The sequence below is a fragment of the Salvelinus fontinalis genome, unplaced genomic scaffold (assembly GCF_029448725.1).
Source record: "Salvelinus fontinalis isolate EN_2023a unplaced genomic scaffold, ASM2944872v1 scaffold_0256, whole genome shotgun sequence".
Classification (NCBI taxonomy): Eukaryota; Metazoa; Chordata; class Actinopteri; order Salmoniformes; family Salmonidae; genus Salvelinus; species Salvelinus fontinalis.
In genome coordinates this window covers 96,259-113,275 of record NW_026600465.1, presented here as the reverse complement: position 1 = coordinate 113,275, position 17,017 = coordinate 96,259, and the positions used below count along the sequence as shown (strand labels likewise).

General features: G+C 47.6%; 1 protein-coding gene across 2 annotated transcripts in view; it reads right to left on the bottom strand.

Annotated features, from left to right (window-relative positions):
- The window catches only part of LOC129844936 (uncharacterized), a gene marked incomplete at its 5' end in the record, with an annotated part of 119,192 nt that overhangs the window by 7,506 nt on the left and 94,669 nt on the right, over positions 1 to 17,017 (bottom strand). Inside the window, 3 exon segments of one of the 2 annotated variants that reach the window (XM_055913101.1) lie at positions 2,649 to 2,697; positions 2,881 to 2,983; positions 4,176 to 4,280. In XM_055913101.1, coding sequence (XP_055769076.1) covers positions 2,649 to 2,697; positions 2,881 to 2,983; positions 4,176 to 4,280 — 257 coding nt within the window. 2 annotated transcript variants of the gene reach the window in all.

Below are 17,017 nucleotides of genomic sequence, written 5' to 3'. Positions count from 1 at the left end.
GTATCAGTATGTAACGTATCAGTATGTAACGTATCAGTATGTAACGTATCAGTATGTAACATATCAGTATGTAACATATCAGTATGTAACATACCAGTGGGTAACATACCAGTATGTAACATACCAGTATGTAACGTATCAGTATGTAACGTATCAGTATGTAACGTATCAGTATGTAACGTATCAGTATGTAACGTATCAGTATGTAACGTATCAGTATGTAACATATCAGTATGTAACATATCAGTATGTAACATACCAGTGGGTAACATACCAGTATGTAACATACCAGTATGTAACATATCAGTATGTAACATACCAGTATGTAACATATCAGTGGGTAACATATCAGTGGGTAACATACCAGTATGTAACATATCAGTATGTAACATACCAGTGGGTAACATATCAGCGGGTAACATATCAGTGGGTAACATATCAGTATTTAACATATCAGTATTTAACATATCAGTATGTAACATATCAGTGGGTAACATATCAGTATGTAACATATCAGTATGTAACATATCAGTATGTAACATATCAGTATGTAACATATCAGTATGTAACATATCAGTGGGTAACATATCAGTATGTAACATATCAGTATGTAACATATCAGTATGTAACATATCAGTATTTAACATATCAGTATGTAACATATCTGTATGTAACATATCAGTATGTAACATACCAGTGGGTAACATATCAGTATGTAACATATCAGTATGTAACATATCAGTATGTAACATATCAGTATGTAACATATCAGTGGGTAACATATCAGTATGTAACATATCAGTGGGTAACATATCAGTATGTAACATATCGGTGGGTAACATATCAGTATGTAACATATCGGTGGGTAACATATCAGTGGGTAACATAGTGACGCGCGACAGACGCTTAGCCTAGCTTCCTGTTTCAGGACAGACGCCTAGCTCAGCTTCCTGTTTCAGGACAGAAGCCTAGCTTAACTTCCTGTTTCAGGGCTGACGCCTAGCTCAGCTTCCTGTTTCAGGACAGAACCTTAGCTTAGCTTCCTGTTTCAGGGCTGACGCCTAGCTTAACTTCCTGTTTCAGGGCTGACGCCTAGCTCAGCTTCCTGTTTCAGGAAAGACGCCTAGCTCAGCTTCCTATTTCAGGGCTGACGCCTAGCTCAGCTTCCTGTTTCAGGACAGACGCCTAGCTCAGCTTCCTATTTCAGGACAGAACCCTAGCTCAGCTTCCTGTTTCAGGACAGACGCCTAGCTCAGCTTCCTGTTTCAGGACAGACGCCTAGCTCAGCTTCCTGTTTCAGGACAGACGCCTAGCTCAGCTTCCTGTTTCAGGACAGACGCCTAGCTCAGCTTCCTGTTTCAGGACAGACGCCAAGCTTAGGTACCTGTTTCAGGACAGACGCCTAGCTCAGCTTCCTGTTTCAGGACAGACGCCTAGCACAGCTTCCTGTTTCAGGACAGACGCCTAGCTCAGCTTCCTGTTTCAGGACAGACGCCTAGCTCAGCTTCCTGTTTCAGGACAGACGCCTAGCTTAGCTTCCTGTTTCAGGACAGACGCCTAGCACAGCTTCCTGTTTCAGGACAGACGCCTAGCTCAGCTTCCTGTTTCAGGACAGACGCCTAGCTCAGCTTCCTGTTTCAGTACAGACGCCTAGCTCAGCTTCCTGTTTCAGGACAGACGCCTAGCTCAGCTTCCTGTTTCAGTACAGACGCCTAGCTCAGCTTCCTGTTTCAGGACAGACGCCTAGCTTAGCTTCCTGTTTCAGGACAGGCGCCTAGCTTAGCTTCCTGTTTCAGGACAGACGCCTAGCTTAGCTTCCTGTTTCAGGACAGACGCCTAGCTTAGCTTCCTGTTTCAGGACAGAACCCTAGCTCAGCTTCCTGTTTCAGGACAGAACCCTAGCTCAGCTTCCTGTTTCAGGACAGAACCCTAGCACAGCTTCCTGTTTCAGGACAGAACCCTAGCACAGCTTCCTGTTTCAGGACAGACGCCTAGCTTAGCTTCCTGTTTCAGGACAGACACCTAGCTTAGCTTCCTGTTTCAGGACAGACACCTAGTTCAGCTTCCTGTTTCAGGACAGACACCTAGCCTAGCTTCCTGTTTCAGGACAGACGCCTATCTCAGCTTCCTGTTTCAGGACAGACGCCTAGCTTAGCTTCCTGTTTCAGGACAGACGCCTAGCTCAGCTTCCTGTTTCAGGACAGAATGCCTAGCTCAGCTTGTTTAGAGTCAGTTCATAATGTTTAGAGTGAGATCAGAATGTTTAGAGTCAGATCAGAATGTTTAGAGTCAGTTCAGAATGTTTAGAGTCAGTTCAGAATGTTTAGAGTCAGATCAGAATGTTTAGAGTGAGATCAGAATGTTTAGAGTGAGATCAGAATGTTTAGAGTGAGATCAGAATGTTTAGAGTCAGATCAGAATGTTTAGAGTGAGATCAGAATGTTTAGAGTCAGATCAGAATGTTTAGAGTGAGATCAGAATGTTTAGAGTCAGATCAGAATGTTTAGAGTCAGATCAGAATGTTTAGAGTCAGATCAGAATGTTTAGAGTCAGATCAGAATGTTTAGAGTCAGATCAGAATGTTTAGAGTCAGATCAGAATGTTTAGAGTCAGATCAGAATGTTTAGAGTCAGAATGACAGAACTCACTGGTCTTTGAGGGAGGAAGAAGGGAAGGACGACGACAGCTGGGATCCATCTGCAGAGAAAGAAAACATTCAGAGACAGACAGAACATGTTCATTCAGTGTGTGTGTGTGTGTGTGTGTGTGTACATGGGTGTGTGTGCGTGTGTGTGTGTGTGTGTGTGTGTGTGTGTGTGTGTGTGTGTGTGTGTGTGTGTGTGTGTGTGTGTGTGTGTGTGTGTGTGTGTGTGTGTGTACCGGTGTTGTGCAGCTCCACTGCTACCCCTCTGAGGAAGGACTCCAGGATTCCAGGAGACGAAGACAGAAACTCAACAAGCCACCTCAAGGCCCAGACATTACCCTGCACACACAGAGACACACACGTTACCCTGCACACACAGAGACACACACGTTACCCTGCACACACAGAGACACACACAGAGACACACACGTTACCCTGCACACACAGAGACACACACGTTACCCTGCACACACAGAGACACACACGTTACCCTGCACACACAGAGACACACACGTTACCCTGCACACACAGAGACACACACGTTACCCTGCACACACAGAGACACACACGTTACCCTGCACACACAGAGACACACACGTTACCCTGCACACACAGAGACACACACGTTACCCTGCACACACAGAGACACACACGTTACCCTGCACACACAGAGACACACACGTTACCCTGCACACACAGAGACACACACGTTACCCTGCACACACAGAGACACACACAGAGACACACACGTTACCCTGCACACACAGAGACACACACGTTACCCTGCACACACAGAGACACACACGTTACCCTGCACACACAGAGACACACACGTTACCCTGCACACACAGAGACACACACAGAGACACACACGTTACCCTGCACACACAGAGACACACACGTTACCCTGCACACACAGAGACACACTCGTTACCCTGCACACACAGAGACACACACAGAGACACACACAGAGACACACACGTTACCCTGCACACACAGAGACACACACAGAGACACACACAGAGACACACACGTTACCCTGCACACACAGAGACACACACGTTACCCTGCACACACAGAGACACACACGTTACCCTGCACACACAGAGACACACACGTTACCCTGCACACACAGAGACACACACAGAGACACACACAGAGACACACACGTTACCCTGCACACACAGAGAGACACACGTTACCCTGCACACACAGAGACACACACAGAGACACACACGTTACCCTGCACACACAGAGACACACACGTTACCCTGCACACACAGAGACACACACAGAGACACACACGTTACCCTGCACACACAGAGACACACACGTTACCCTGCACACACAGAGACACACACAGAGACACACACGTTACCCTGCACACACAGAGACACACACGTTACCCTGCACACACAGAGACACACACGTTACCATGCACACACAGAGACACACACGTTACCCTGCACACACAGAGACACACACGTTACCCTGCACACACAGAGACACACACGTTACCCCACCAGTGTACCTTGTAAGAGTTGAGGATGGGTAGAGCGGGGGTCAGAGGTTCGTGGAGGATGCGTAGCGCCAGAGCCTGAGTTACCAACAGCAACAGGGCCTGGTCTGGATACACCTAGATACACACACAAGTTACCAACAGCAATCAATTAAAGAAATGCACATGAATTATACTCAGGGACGCAAACTGGTGACACCTTTTAGTTGTTAAACAACAGACTGTGACCTATTAAACAACAGACTGCGACCTATTAAACAACAGACTGTGACCTATTAAACAACAGACTGTGACCTATTAAACAACAGACTGTGACCTATTAAACAACAGACTGTGACCTATTAAACAACAGACTGTGACCTATTAAACAACAGACTGTGACCTATTAAACAACAGACTGTGACCTATTAAACAACAGACTGTGACCTATTAAACAACAGACTGTGACCTATTAAACAACAGACTACGACCTATTAAACAACAGACTGTGACCTATTAAACAACAGACTGTGACCTATTAAACAACAGACTGTGACCTATTAAACAACAGACTGTGACCTATTAAACAACAGACTGTGACCTATTAAACAACAGACTGTGACCTATTAAACAACAGACTGTGACCTATTAAACAACAGACTGTGACCTATTAAACAACAGACTGTGACCTATTAAACAACAGACTACGACCTATTAAACAACAGACTGCGACCTATTAAACAACAGACTGTGACCTATTAAACAACAGACTGTGACCTATTAAACAACAGACTGTGACCTATTAAACAACAGACTGTGACCTATTAAACAACAGACTGTGACCTATTAAACAACAGACTGTGACCTATTAAACAACAGACTGTGACCTATTAAACAACAGACTGTGACCTATTAAACAACAGACTGTGACCTATTAAACAACAGACTGTGACCTATTAAACAACAGACTGTGACCTATTAAACAACAGACTGCGACCTATTAAACAACAGACTGTGACCTAAATCCACAGTGTCTCCCCCCCCCCCTATCTAAACATCTAAATCCACAGTGTCTCCCCCCCCCCCTATCTAAACATCTAAATCCACAGTGTCTCCCCCCCCCCCTATCTAAATCCACAGTGTCTCTCCCCCCCCCTATCTAAACATCTAAATCCACAGTGTCCCCCCCCCCGATCTAAACATCTAAATCCACAGTGCCTCCCCCCCCCTATCTAAACATCTAAATCCACAGTGTCTCCCCCCCCCCTATCTAAACATCTAAATCCATAGTGTCCCCCCCCTATCTAAACATCTAAATCCACAGTGTCTCCCCCCCCCTATCTAAACATCTAAATCCACAGTGTCTCCCCCCCCTATCTAAACATCTAAATCCACAGTGTCCCCCCCCCTATCTAAACATCTAAATCCACAGTGTCTCCCCCCCCCCTATCTAAACATCTAAATCCACAGTGTCTCCCCCCCCCCCTATCTAAACATCTAAATCCACAGTGTCTCCCCCCCCCTATCTAAACATCTAAATCCACAGTGTCTCCACCCCCCCCTATCTAAACATCTAAATCCACAGTGTCTCTCCCCCCCCTATCTAAACATCTAAATCCATAGTGTCTCTCCCCCCCTATCTAAACATCTAAATCCACAGTGTCTCTCCCCCCCCCCTATCTAAACATCTAAATCCATAGTGTCCCTCCCCCCCCTATCTAAACATCTAAATCCACAGTGTCTCTCTCCCCCCCCCCTATCTAAACATCTAAATCCACAGTGTCTCTCCCCCCCCCTATCTAAACATCTAAATCCATAGTGTCTCTCCCCCCCCCTATCTAAACATCTAAATCCACAGTGTCCCCCCCCCCTATCTAAACATCTAAATCCACAGTGTCTCTCCCCCCCCTATCTAAACATCTAAATCCACAGTGTCTCCCCCCCCCCTATATAAACATCTAAATCCACAGTGTCTCCCCCCCCCTATCTAAACATCTAAATCCATAGCGTCTCCCCCCCCCTATCTAAACATCTAAATCCACAGTGTCTCTCCCCCCCTATCTAAACATCTACATCCACAGTGTCCCCCCCCCTATCTAAACATCTAAATCCACAGTGTCTCTCCCCCCCCCCTATCTAAACATCTAAATCCACAGTGTCTCTCTCCCCCCCCTATCTAAACATCTACATCCACAGTGTCCCCCCCCCCTATCTAAACATCTAAATCCACAGTGTCCCCCCCCCCCTATCTAAACATCTAAATCCACAGTGACTCTCTCCCCCCCTATCTAAACATCTAAATCCATAGTGTCTCTCCCCCCCCCCTATCTAAACATCTAAATCCATAGTGTCTCCCTCCCCCCCTATCTAAACATCTAAATCCACAGTGTCTCCCCCCCCTATCTAAACATCTAAATCCACAGTGTCTCTCCCCCCTATCTAAACATCTAAATCCACAGTGTCTCCCCCCCCCCTATCTAAACATCTAAATCCACAGTGTCTCTCTCCCCTATCTAAACATCTAAATCCACAGTGTGTCCCCCCCCTATCTAAACATCTAAATCCACAGTGTCTCCCCCCCCCCCCTATCTAAACATCTAAATCCACAGTGTCTCCCCCCCCCCTATCTAAACATCTAAATCCACAGTGTCTCCCCCCCCCCTATCTAAACATCTAAATCCACAGTGTCTCTCTCCCCCCCATCTAAACATCTAAATCCACAGTGTCTCCCCCCCTATCTAAACATCTAAATCCACAGTGTCTCCCCCCCCTATCTAAACATCTAAATCCACAGTGTCTCTCTCCCCCCCCCTATCTAAACATCTAAATCCACAGTGTCTCCCTCCCCCCCTATCTAAACATCTAAATCCACAGTGTCTCTCTCCCCTCCTATCTAAACATCTAAATCCACAGTGTCTCTCCCCCCCCCTATCTAAACATCTAAATCCACAGTGTCTCTCCCCCCCTATCTAAACATCTAAATCCATAGTGTCTCCCCCCCCCCCCTATCTAAACATCTAAATCCACAGTGTCTCTCTCCCCCCCCTATCTAAACATCTAAATCCACAGTGTCTCTCCCCCCTATCTAAACATCTAAATCCACAGTGTCTCTCCCCCCTATCTAAACATCTAAATCCACAGTGTCTCCCCCCCCCCCTATCTAAACATCTAAATCCACAGTGTCTCCCCCCCTCCCCCTATCTAAACATCTAAATCCACAGTGTCTCTCTCCCCCCCCTATCTAAACATCTAAATCCACAGTGTGTCCCCCCCCTATCTAAACATCTAAATCCACAGTGTCTCCCCCCCCCTATCTAAACATCTAAATCCACAGTGTCTCCCCCCCCCCTATCTAAACATCTAAATCCACAGTGTCCCCCCCCTATCTAAACATCTAAATCCATAGTGTCTCTCCCCACCCCAATCTAAACATCTAAATCCACAGTGTCTCCCCCCCCTATCTAAACATCTAAATCCACAGTGTCTCCCCCCCCCTATCTAAACATCTAAATCCACAGTGTCTCCCCCCCCCTATCTAAACATCTATATCCACAGTGTCTCCCCCCTATCTAAACATCTAAATCCACAGTGTCTCTCCCCCCCCCTATCTAAACATCTAAATCCACAGTGTCTCCCCTCCCCCCCCTATCTAAACATCTAAATCCACAGTGTCTGTCCCCCCCTATCTAAACATCTAAATCCACAGTGTCTCTCTCCCCCCCCTATCTAAACATCTAAATCCACAGTGTCTCCCCCCCCCCCTATCTAAACATCTAAATCCATAGTGTCTCTCTCCCCCTATCTAAACATCTAAATCCATAGTGTCTCCCCCCCCCTATCTAAACATCTAAATCCACAGTGTCTCTCCCCCCCCCCTATCTAAACATCTAAATCCACAGTGTCTCTCCCCCCCCCCCTATCTAAACATCTAAATCCACAGTGTCCCCCCCCCCCTATCTAAACATCTAAATCCATAGTGTCCCCCCCTCCTATCTAAACATCTAAATCCAGTGTCTCCCCCCCTCTATCTAAACATCTAAATCCACAGTGTCTCTCTCCCCCCCCCCCTATCTAAACATCTAAATCCACAGTGTCCCCCCCCCCCTATCTAAACATCTAAATCCATAGTGTCCCCCCCCTCCTATCTAAACATCTAAATCCAGTGTCTCCCCCCCCCCTATCTAAACATCTAAATCCACAGTGTCTCTCTCCCCCCCCCCTGTCTAAACATCTAAATCCACAGTGTCCCCCCCCCCTATCTAAACATCTAAATCCATAGTGTCTCTCTCCCCCCCCTATCTAAACATCTAAATCCACAGTGTCTCTCTCCCCCCCCTCCTATCTAAACATCTAAATCCAGTGTCTCCCCCCCCCCTATCTAAACATCTAAATCCACAGTGTCTCTCTCCCCCCCCCCCTATCTAAACATCTAAATCCACAGTGTCTCCCCCCCCCCTATCTAAACATCTAAATCCACAGTGTCTCTCCCCCCCCTATCTAAACATCTAAATCCATAGTGTCTCTCCCCCCATCTAAACATCTAAATCCACAGTGTCTCTCCCCCCCCCCTATCTAAACATCTAAATCCACAGTGTCCCAACCCCCCCTATCTAAACATCTAAATCCACAGTGTCTCTCCCCCCCTATCTAAACATCTAAATCCACAGTGTCTCTCCCCCCCCTATCTAAACATCTAAATCCACAGTGTCTCTCCCCCCCCTATCTAAACATCTAAATCCAGAGTGTCCCCCACCCCCTATCTAAACATCTAAATCCACAGTGTCTCCCCCCCCCCTATCTAAACATCTAAATCCACAGTGTCTCTCCCCCCCTATCTAAACATCTAAATCCACAGTGTCTCCCCCCCCCCCTATCTAAACATCTAAATCCACAGTGTCTCCCCCCCCCCCTATCTAAACATCTAAATCCACAGTGTCTCCTCCCCCCTAAACATCTAAATCCACAGTGTCTCCCCCTCCCCCTATCTAAACATCTAAATCCACAGTGTCTCTCCCCCCCCCTTTCTAAACATCTAAATCCACAGTGTCTCTCCCCCCCCCTATCTAAACATCTAAATCCACAGTGTCTCTCTCCCCCCCATCTAAACATCTAAATCCACAGTGTCTCTCTCCCCCCTATCTAAACATCTATATCCACAGTGTCTCCCCCCCCCCTATCTAAACATCTAAATCCACAGTGTCTCTCCCCCCCCCCTATCTAAACATCTAAATCCACAGTGTCTCCCCCCCCTATCTAAACATCTAAATCCACAGTGTCTCCCCCCCCCCCCTATCTAAACATCTAAATCCACAGTGTCTCCCCCCCCCCCCTATCTAAACATCTAAATCCACAGTGTCTCTCCCCCCCCCCTATCTAAACATCTAAATCCACAGTGTCTCTCCCCCCCCCCCTATCTAAACATCTAAATCCACAGTGTCTCCCCCCCCCCCCTATCTAAACATCTAAATCCACAGTGTCTCTCTCCCCCCCCTATCTAAACATCTAAATCCACAGTGTCTCTCTCCCCCCCCCTATCTAAACATCTAAATCCACAGTGTCTCTCCCCCCCCTATCTAAACATCTAAATCCACAGTGTCTCCCCCCCCTATCTAAACATCTAAATCCACAGTGTCTCTCTCCCCCCTATCTAAACATCTAAATCCACAGTGTCTCCCCCCCCCCTATCTAAACATCTAAATCCACAGTGTCTCTCCCCCCCCTATCTAAACATCTAAATCCACAGTGTCTCTCCCCCCCCTATCTAAACATCTAAATCCACAGTGTCTCTCCCCCCCCTATCTAAACATCTAAATCCACAGTGTCTCTCCCCCCCCTATCTAAACATCTAAATCCATAGTGTCTCCCCCCCCTATCTAAACATCTAAATCCACAGTGTCTCTCTCCCCCCCCCTATCTAAACATCTAAATCCATAGTGTCTCTCCCCCCCCTATCTAAACATCTAAATCCACAGTGTCTCTCTCCCCCCCCCCTATCTAAACATCTAAATCCACAGTGTCTCTCCCCCCCCTATCTAAACATCTAAATCCACAGTGTCTCTCTCCCCCCCCCCTATCTAAACATCTAAATCCACAGTGTCTCTCCCCCCCCCTATCTAAACATCTAAATCCACAGTGTCTCTCCCCCCCCTATCTAAACATCTAAATCCACAGTGTCTCTCCCCCCCCCTATCTAAACATCTAAATCCACAGTGTCTCTCCCCCCCCCTATCTAAACATCTAAATCCACAGTGTCTCCCCCCCCCCTATCTAAACATCTAAATCCACAGTGTCTCCCCCCCCCCTATCTAAACATCTAAATCCACAGTGTCTCCCCCCCCCCTATCTAAACATCTAAATCCACAGTCTCTCTCCCCCCCCCCTATCTAAACATCTAAATCCATAGTGTCTCCCCCCCCCCTATCTAAACATCTAAATCCATAGTGTCTCCCCCCCCTATCTAAACATCTAAATCCACAGTGTCTCTCCCCCCCCCTATCTAAACATCTAAATCCACAGTGTCTCTCCCCCCCCCTATCTAAACATCTAAATCCACAGTGTCTCTCCCCCCCCTATCTAAACATCTAAATCCACAGTGTCTCCCCCCCCCCCTATCTAAACATCTAAATCCACAGTGTCTCTCCCCCCCTATCTAAACATCTAAATCCACAGTGTCTCTCCCCCCCCTATCTAAACATCTAAATCCACAGTGTCTCCCCCCCCTATCTAAACATCTAAATCCACAGTGTCTCTCCCCCCCCTATCTAAACATCTAAATCCACAGTGTCTCCCCCCCCCCTATCTAAACATCTAAATCCACAGTGTCTCTCTCCCCCCCTATCTAAACATCTAAATCCACAGTGTCTCCCCCTCCCCCTATCTAAACATCTAAATCCACAGTGTCTCTCCCCCCCCCTATCTAAACATCTAAATCCACAGTGTCTCCCCCCCCCTATCTAAACATCTAAATCCACAGTGTCTCTCCCCCCCCCTATCTAAACATCTAAATCCACAGTGTCTCCCCCCCCCCTATCTAAACATCTAAATCCACAGTGTCTCTCTCCCCCCCTATCTAAACATCTAAATCCACAGTGTCTCCCCCCCCCCCTATCTAAACATCTAAATCCACAGTGTCTCTCTCCCCCCCTATCTAAACATCTAAATCCACAGTGTCTCTCTCCCCCCCTATCTAAACATCTAAATCCATAGTGTCTCTCCCCCCCCTATCTAAACATCTAAATCCACAGTGTCTCTCTCCCCCCCTATCTAAACATCTAAATCCACAGTGTCTCCCCCCCCCTATCTAAACATCTAAATCCACAGTGTCTCTCTCCCCCCCCCTATCTAAACATCTAAATCCACAGTGTCTCTCTCCCCCCCCTATCTAAACATCTAAATCCACAGTGTCTCTCCCCCCCCTATCTAAACATCTAAATCCACAGTGTCTCTCCCCCCCCCCTATCTAAACATCTAAATCCACAGTGTCTCCCCCCCCCCTATCTAAACATCTAAATCCACAGTGTCTCTCCCCCCCCCTATCTAAACATCTAAATCCACAGTGTCTCCCCCCCCCCTATCTAAACATCTAAATCCACAGTGTCTCCCCCCCCCCCTATCTAAACATCTAAATCCACAGTGTCTCTCCCCCCCCCTATCTAAACATCTAAATCCACAGTGTCTCTCCCCCCCCCCTATCTAAACATCTAAATCCACAGTGTCTCCCCCCCCCTATCTAAACATCTAAATCCACAGTGTCTCTCCCCCCCCTATCTAAACATCTAAATCCACAGTGTCTCCCCCCCCCCTATCTAAACATCTAAATCCACAGTGTCTCCCCCCCCCCTATCTAAACATCTAAATCCACAGTGTCTCTCCCCCCCCTATCTAAACATCTAAATCCACAGTGTCTCCCCCCCCCCTATCTAAACATCTAAATCCACAGTGTCTCCCCCCCCCTATCTAAACATCTAAATCCACAGTGTCTCCCCCCCCCTATCTAAACATCTAAATCCACAGTGTCTCTCCCCCCCTATCTAAACATCTAAATCCACAGTGTCTCCCCCCCCCTATCTAAACATCTAAATCCACAGTGTCTCTCCCCCCCCCTATCTAAACATCTAAATCCACAGTGTCTCTCCCCCCCCCTATCTAAACATCTAAATCCACAGTGTCTCCCCCCCCCTATCTAAACATCTAAATCCACAGTGTCTCCCCCCCCCCCTATCTAAACATCTAAATCCACAGTGTCTCCCCCCCTATCTAAACATCTAAATCCACAGTGTCTCCCCCCCCCCCTATCTAAACATCTAAATCCACAGTGTCTCCCCCTCCCCCTATCTAAACATCTAAATCCACAGTGTCTCTCCCCCCCCCTATCTAAACATCTAAATCCACAGTGTCTCCCCCCCCCTATCTAAACATCTAAATCCACAGTGTCTCTCCCCCCCCCCTATCTAAACATCTAAATCCACAGTGTCTCTCCCCCCCCTATCTAAACATCTAAATCCACAGTGTCTCTCTCCCCCCCCCCTATCTAAACATCTAAATCCACAGTGTCTCCCCCCCCCCTATCTAAACATCTAAATCCACAGTGTCTCTCTCCCCCCCCCTATCTAAACATCTAAATCCACAGTGTCTCTCCCCCCCCCTATCTAAACATCTAAATCCACAGTGTCTCTCTCCCCCCCTATCTAAACATCTAAATCCACAGTGTCCCCCCCCCCTATCTAAACATCTAAATCCACAGTGTCTCCCCCCCCCCTATCTAAACATCTAAATCCACAGTGTCTCTCCCCCCCCCCTATCTAAACATCTAAATCCACAGTGTCTCTCCCCCCCCCCTATCTAAACATCTAAATCCACAGTGTCTCTCCCCCCCCCCTATCTAAACATCTAAATCCACAGTGTCTCCCCCTCCCCCTATCTAAACATCTAAATCCACAGTGTCTCTCCCCCCCCTATCTAAACATCTAAATCCACAGTGTCTCCCCCCCCCTATCTAAACATCTAAATCCACAGTGTCTCCCCCCCCCTATCTAAACATCTAAATCCACAGTGTCTCTCCCCCCCCTATCTAAACATCTAAATCCACAGTGTCTCCCCCCCCCCTATCTAAACATCTAAATCCACAGTGTCTCCCCCCCCCCTATCTAAACATCTAAATCCACAGTGTCTCCCCCCCCCTATCTAAACATCTAAATCCACAGTGTCTCTCCCCCCCCCTATCTAAACATCTAAATCCACAGTGTCTCCCCCCCCCTATCTAAACATCTAAATCCACAGTGTCTCTCCCCCCCCTATCTAAACATCTAAATCCACAGTGTCTCTCCCCCCCCCTATCTAAACATCTAAATCCACAGTGTCTCCCCCCCCCCTATCTAAACATCTAAATCCACAGTGTCTCCCCCCCCCCCTATCTAAACATCTAAATCCACAGTGTCTCCCCCCCCCTATCTAAACATCTAAATCCACAGTGTCTCCCCCCCCCCCTATCTAAACATCTAAATCCACAGTGTCTCCCCCCCCCCTATCTAAACATCTAAATCCACAGTGTCTCCCCCCCCCCTATCTAAACATCTAAATCCACAGTGTCTCTCCCCCCCCCTATCTAAACATCTAAATCCACAGTGTCTCCCCCCCCCCTATCTAAACATCTAAATCCACAGTGTCTCCCCCCCCCCCCTATCTAAACATCTAAATCCACAGTGTCTCTCCCCCCCCTATCTAAACATCTAAATCCACAGTGTCTCTCTCCCCCCCCCTATCTAAACATCTAAATCCACAGTGTCTCCCCCCCCCCTATCTAAACATCTAAATCCACAGTGTCTCTCTCCCCCCCCCTATCTAAACATCTAAATCCACAGTGTCTCTCTCCCCCCCCTATCTAAACATCTAAATCCACAGTGTCTCTCCCCCCCCTATCTAAACATCTAAATCCACAGTGTCTCTCTCCCCCCCCCTATCTAAACATCTAAATCCACAGTGTCTCCCCCCCCCCTATCTAAACATCTAAATCCACAGTGTCTCCTCCCCCCCCCTATCTAAACATCTAAATCCACAGTGTCTCCCCCCCCCCCTATCTAAACATCTAAATCCACAGTGTCTCCCCCCCCCCCCTATCTAAACATCTAAATCCATAGTGTCTCTCTCCCCCCCCCCTATCTAAACATCTAAATCCACAGTGTCTCTCTCCCCCCCCCTATCTAAACATCTAAATCCACAGTGTCTCCCCCCCCCTATCTAAACATCTAAATCCACAGTGTCTCTCCCCCCCTATCTAAACATCTAAATCCACAGTGTCTCCCCCCCCCCTATCTAAACATCTAAATCCACAGTGTCTCCCCCCCCCTATCTAAACATCTAAATCCACAGTGTCTCTCCCCCCCCTATCTAAACATCTAAATCCACAGTGTCTCCCCCCCCCCTATCTAAACATCTAAATCCACAGTGTCTCCCCCCCCCCTATCTAAACATATAAATCCACAGTGTCTCCCCCCCCCTATCTAAACATCTAAATCCACAGTGTCTCTCCCCCCCCTATCTAAACATCTAAATCCACAGTGTCTCCCCCCCCCCATCTAAACATCTAAATCCACAGTGTCTCTCCCCCCCCTATCTAAACATCTAAATCCACAGTGTCTCTCCCCCCCCCTATCTAAACATCTAAATCCACAGTGTCTCCCCCCCCCTATCTAAACATCTAAATCCACAGTGTCTCCCCCCCCCCTATCTAAACATCTAAATCCACAGTGTCTCCCCCCCCCTATCTAAACATCTAAATCCACAGTGTCTCCCCCCCCCCTATCTAAACATCTAAATCCACAGTGTCTCCCCCCCCCCTATCTAAACATCTAAATCCACAGTGTCTCTCCCCCCCCCTATCTAAACATCTAAATCCACAGTGTCTCCCCCCCCCTATCTAAACATCTAAATCCACAGTGTCTCTCCCCCCCCCCTATCTAAACATCTAAATCCACAGTGTCTCTCCCCCCCCCTATCTAAACATCTAAATCCACAGTGTCTCTCTCCCCCCCCCTATCTAAACATCTAAATCCACAGTGTCTCCCCCCCCCCTATCTAAACATCTAAATCCACAGTGTCTCTCTCCCCCCCCTATCTAAACATCTAAATCCACAGTGTCTCCCCCCCCCCTATCTAAACATCTAAATCCACAGTGTCTCTCTCCCCCCCTATCTAAACATCTAAATCCACAGTGTCTCCCCCCCCCCTATCTAAACATCTAAATCCACAGTGTCTCTCCCCCCCTATCTAAACATCTAAATCCACAGTGTCTCTCCCCCCCCCCTATCTAAACATCTAAATCCACAGTGTCTCTCCCCCCCCCCTATCTAAACATCTAAATCCACAGTGTCTCTCTCCCCCCCCCTATCTAAACATCTAAATCCACAGTGTCTCCCCCCCCCCTATCTAAACATCTAAATCCACAGTGTCTCTCCCCCCCTATCTAAACATCTAAATCCACAGTGTCTCCCCCCCCCTATCTAAACATCTAAATCCACAGTGTCTCCCCCCCCCCTTTCTAAACATCTAAATCCACAGTGTCTCTCCCCCCCCTATCTAAACATCTAAATCCACAGTGTCTCCCCCCCCCCTATCTAAACATCTAAATCCACAGTGTCTCCCCCCCCCCTATCTAAACATCTAAATCCACAGTGTCTCCCCCCCCCTATCTAAACATCTAAATCCACAGTGTCTCTCCCCCCCCCTATCTAAACATCTAAATCCACAGTGTCTCCCCCCCCCTATCTAAACATCTAAATCCACAGTGTCTCTCCCCCCCCTATCTAAACATCTAAATCCACAGTGTCTCTCCCCCCCCCTATCTAAACATCTAAATCCACAGTGTCTCCCCCCCCCCTATCTAAACATCTAAATCCACAGTGTCTCCCCCCCCCCTATCTAAACATCTAAATCCACAGTGTCTCCCCCCCCCTATCTAAACATCTAAATCCACAGTGTCTCCCCCCCCCCTATCTAAACATCTAAATCCACAGTGTCTCCCCCCCCCCTATCTAAACATCTAAATCCACAGTGTCTCTCCCCCCCCCTATCTAAACATCTAAATCCACAGTGTCTCCCCCCCCCCTATCTAAACATCTAAATCCACAGTGTCTCCCCCCCCCCCTATCTAAACATCTAAATCCACAGTGTCTCTCCCCCCCCCTATCTAAACATCTAAATCCACAGTGTCTCTCCCCCCCCCTATCTAAACATCTAAATCCACAGTGTCTCCCCCCCCCTATCTAAACATCTAAATCCACAGTGTCTCCCCCCCCCCCCTATCTAAACATCTAAATCCACAGTGTCTCTCCCCCCCCCTATCTAAACATCTAAATCCACAGTGTCTCTCTCCCCCCCTATCTAAACATCTAAATCCACAGTGTCTCCCCCCCCCTATCTAAACATCTAAATCCACAGTGTCTCCCCCCCCCCTATCTAAACATCTAAATCCACAGTGTCTCTCCCCCCCCCTATCTAAACATCTAAATCCACAGTGTCTCTCCCCCCCCCTATCTAAACATCTAAATCCACAGTGTCTCTCCCCCCCCCCTATCTAAACATCTAAATCCACAGTGTCTCTCTCCCCCCCCTATCTAAACATCTAAATCCACAGTGTCTCTCTCCCCCCCCCCCTATCTAAACATCTAAATCCACAGTCTCTCTCCCCCCCCTATCTAAACATCTAAATCCACAGTGTCTCTCCCCCCCCTATCTAAACATCTAAATCCACAGTGTCTCTCCCCCCCTATCTAAACATCTAAATCCACAGTGTCTCTCTCCCCCCCCCTATCTAAACATCTAAATCCACAGTGTCTCCCCCCCCTATCTAAACATCTAAATCCACAGTGTCTCTCCCC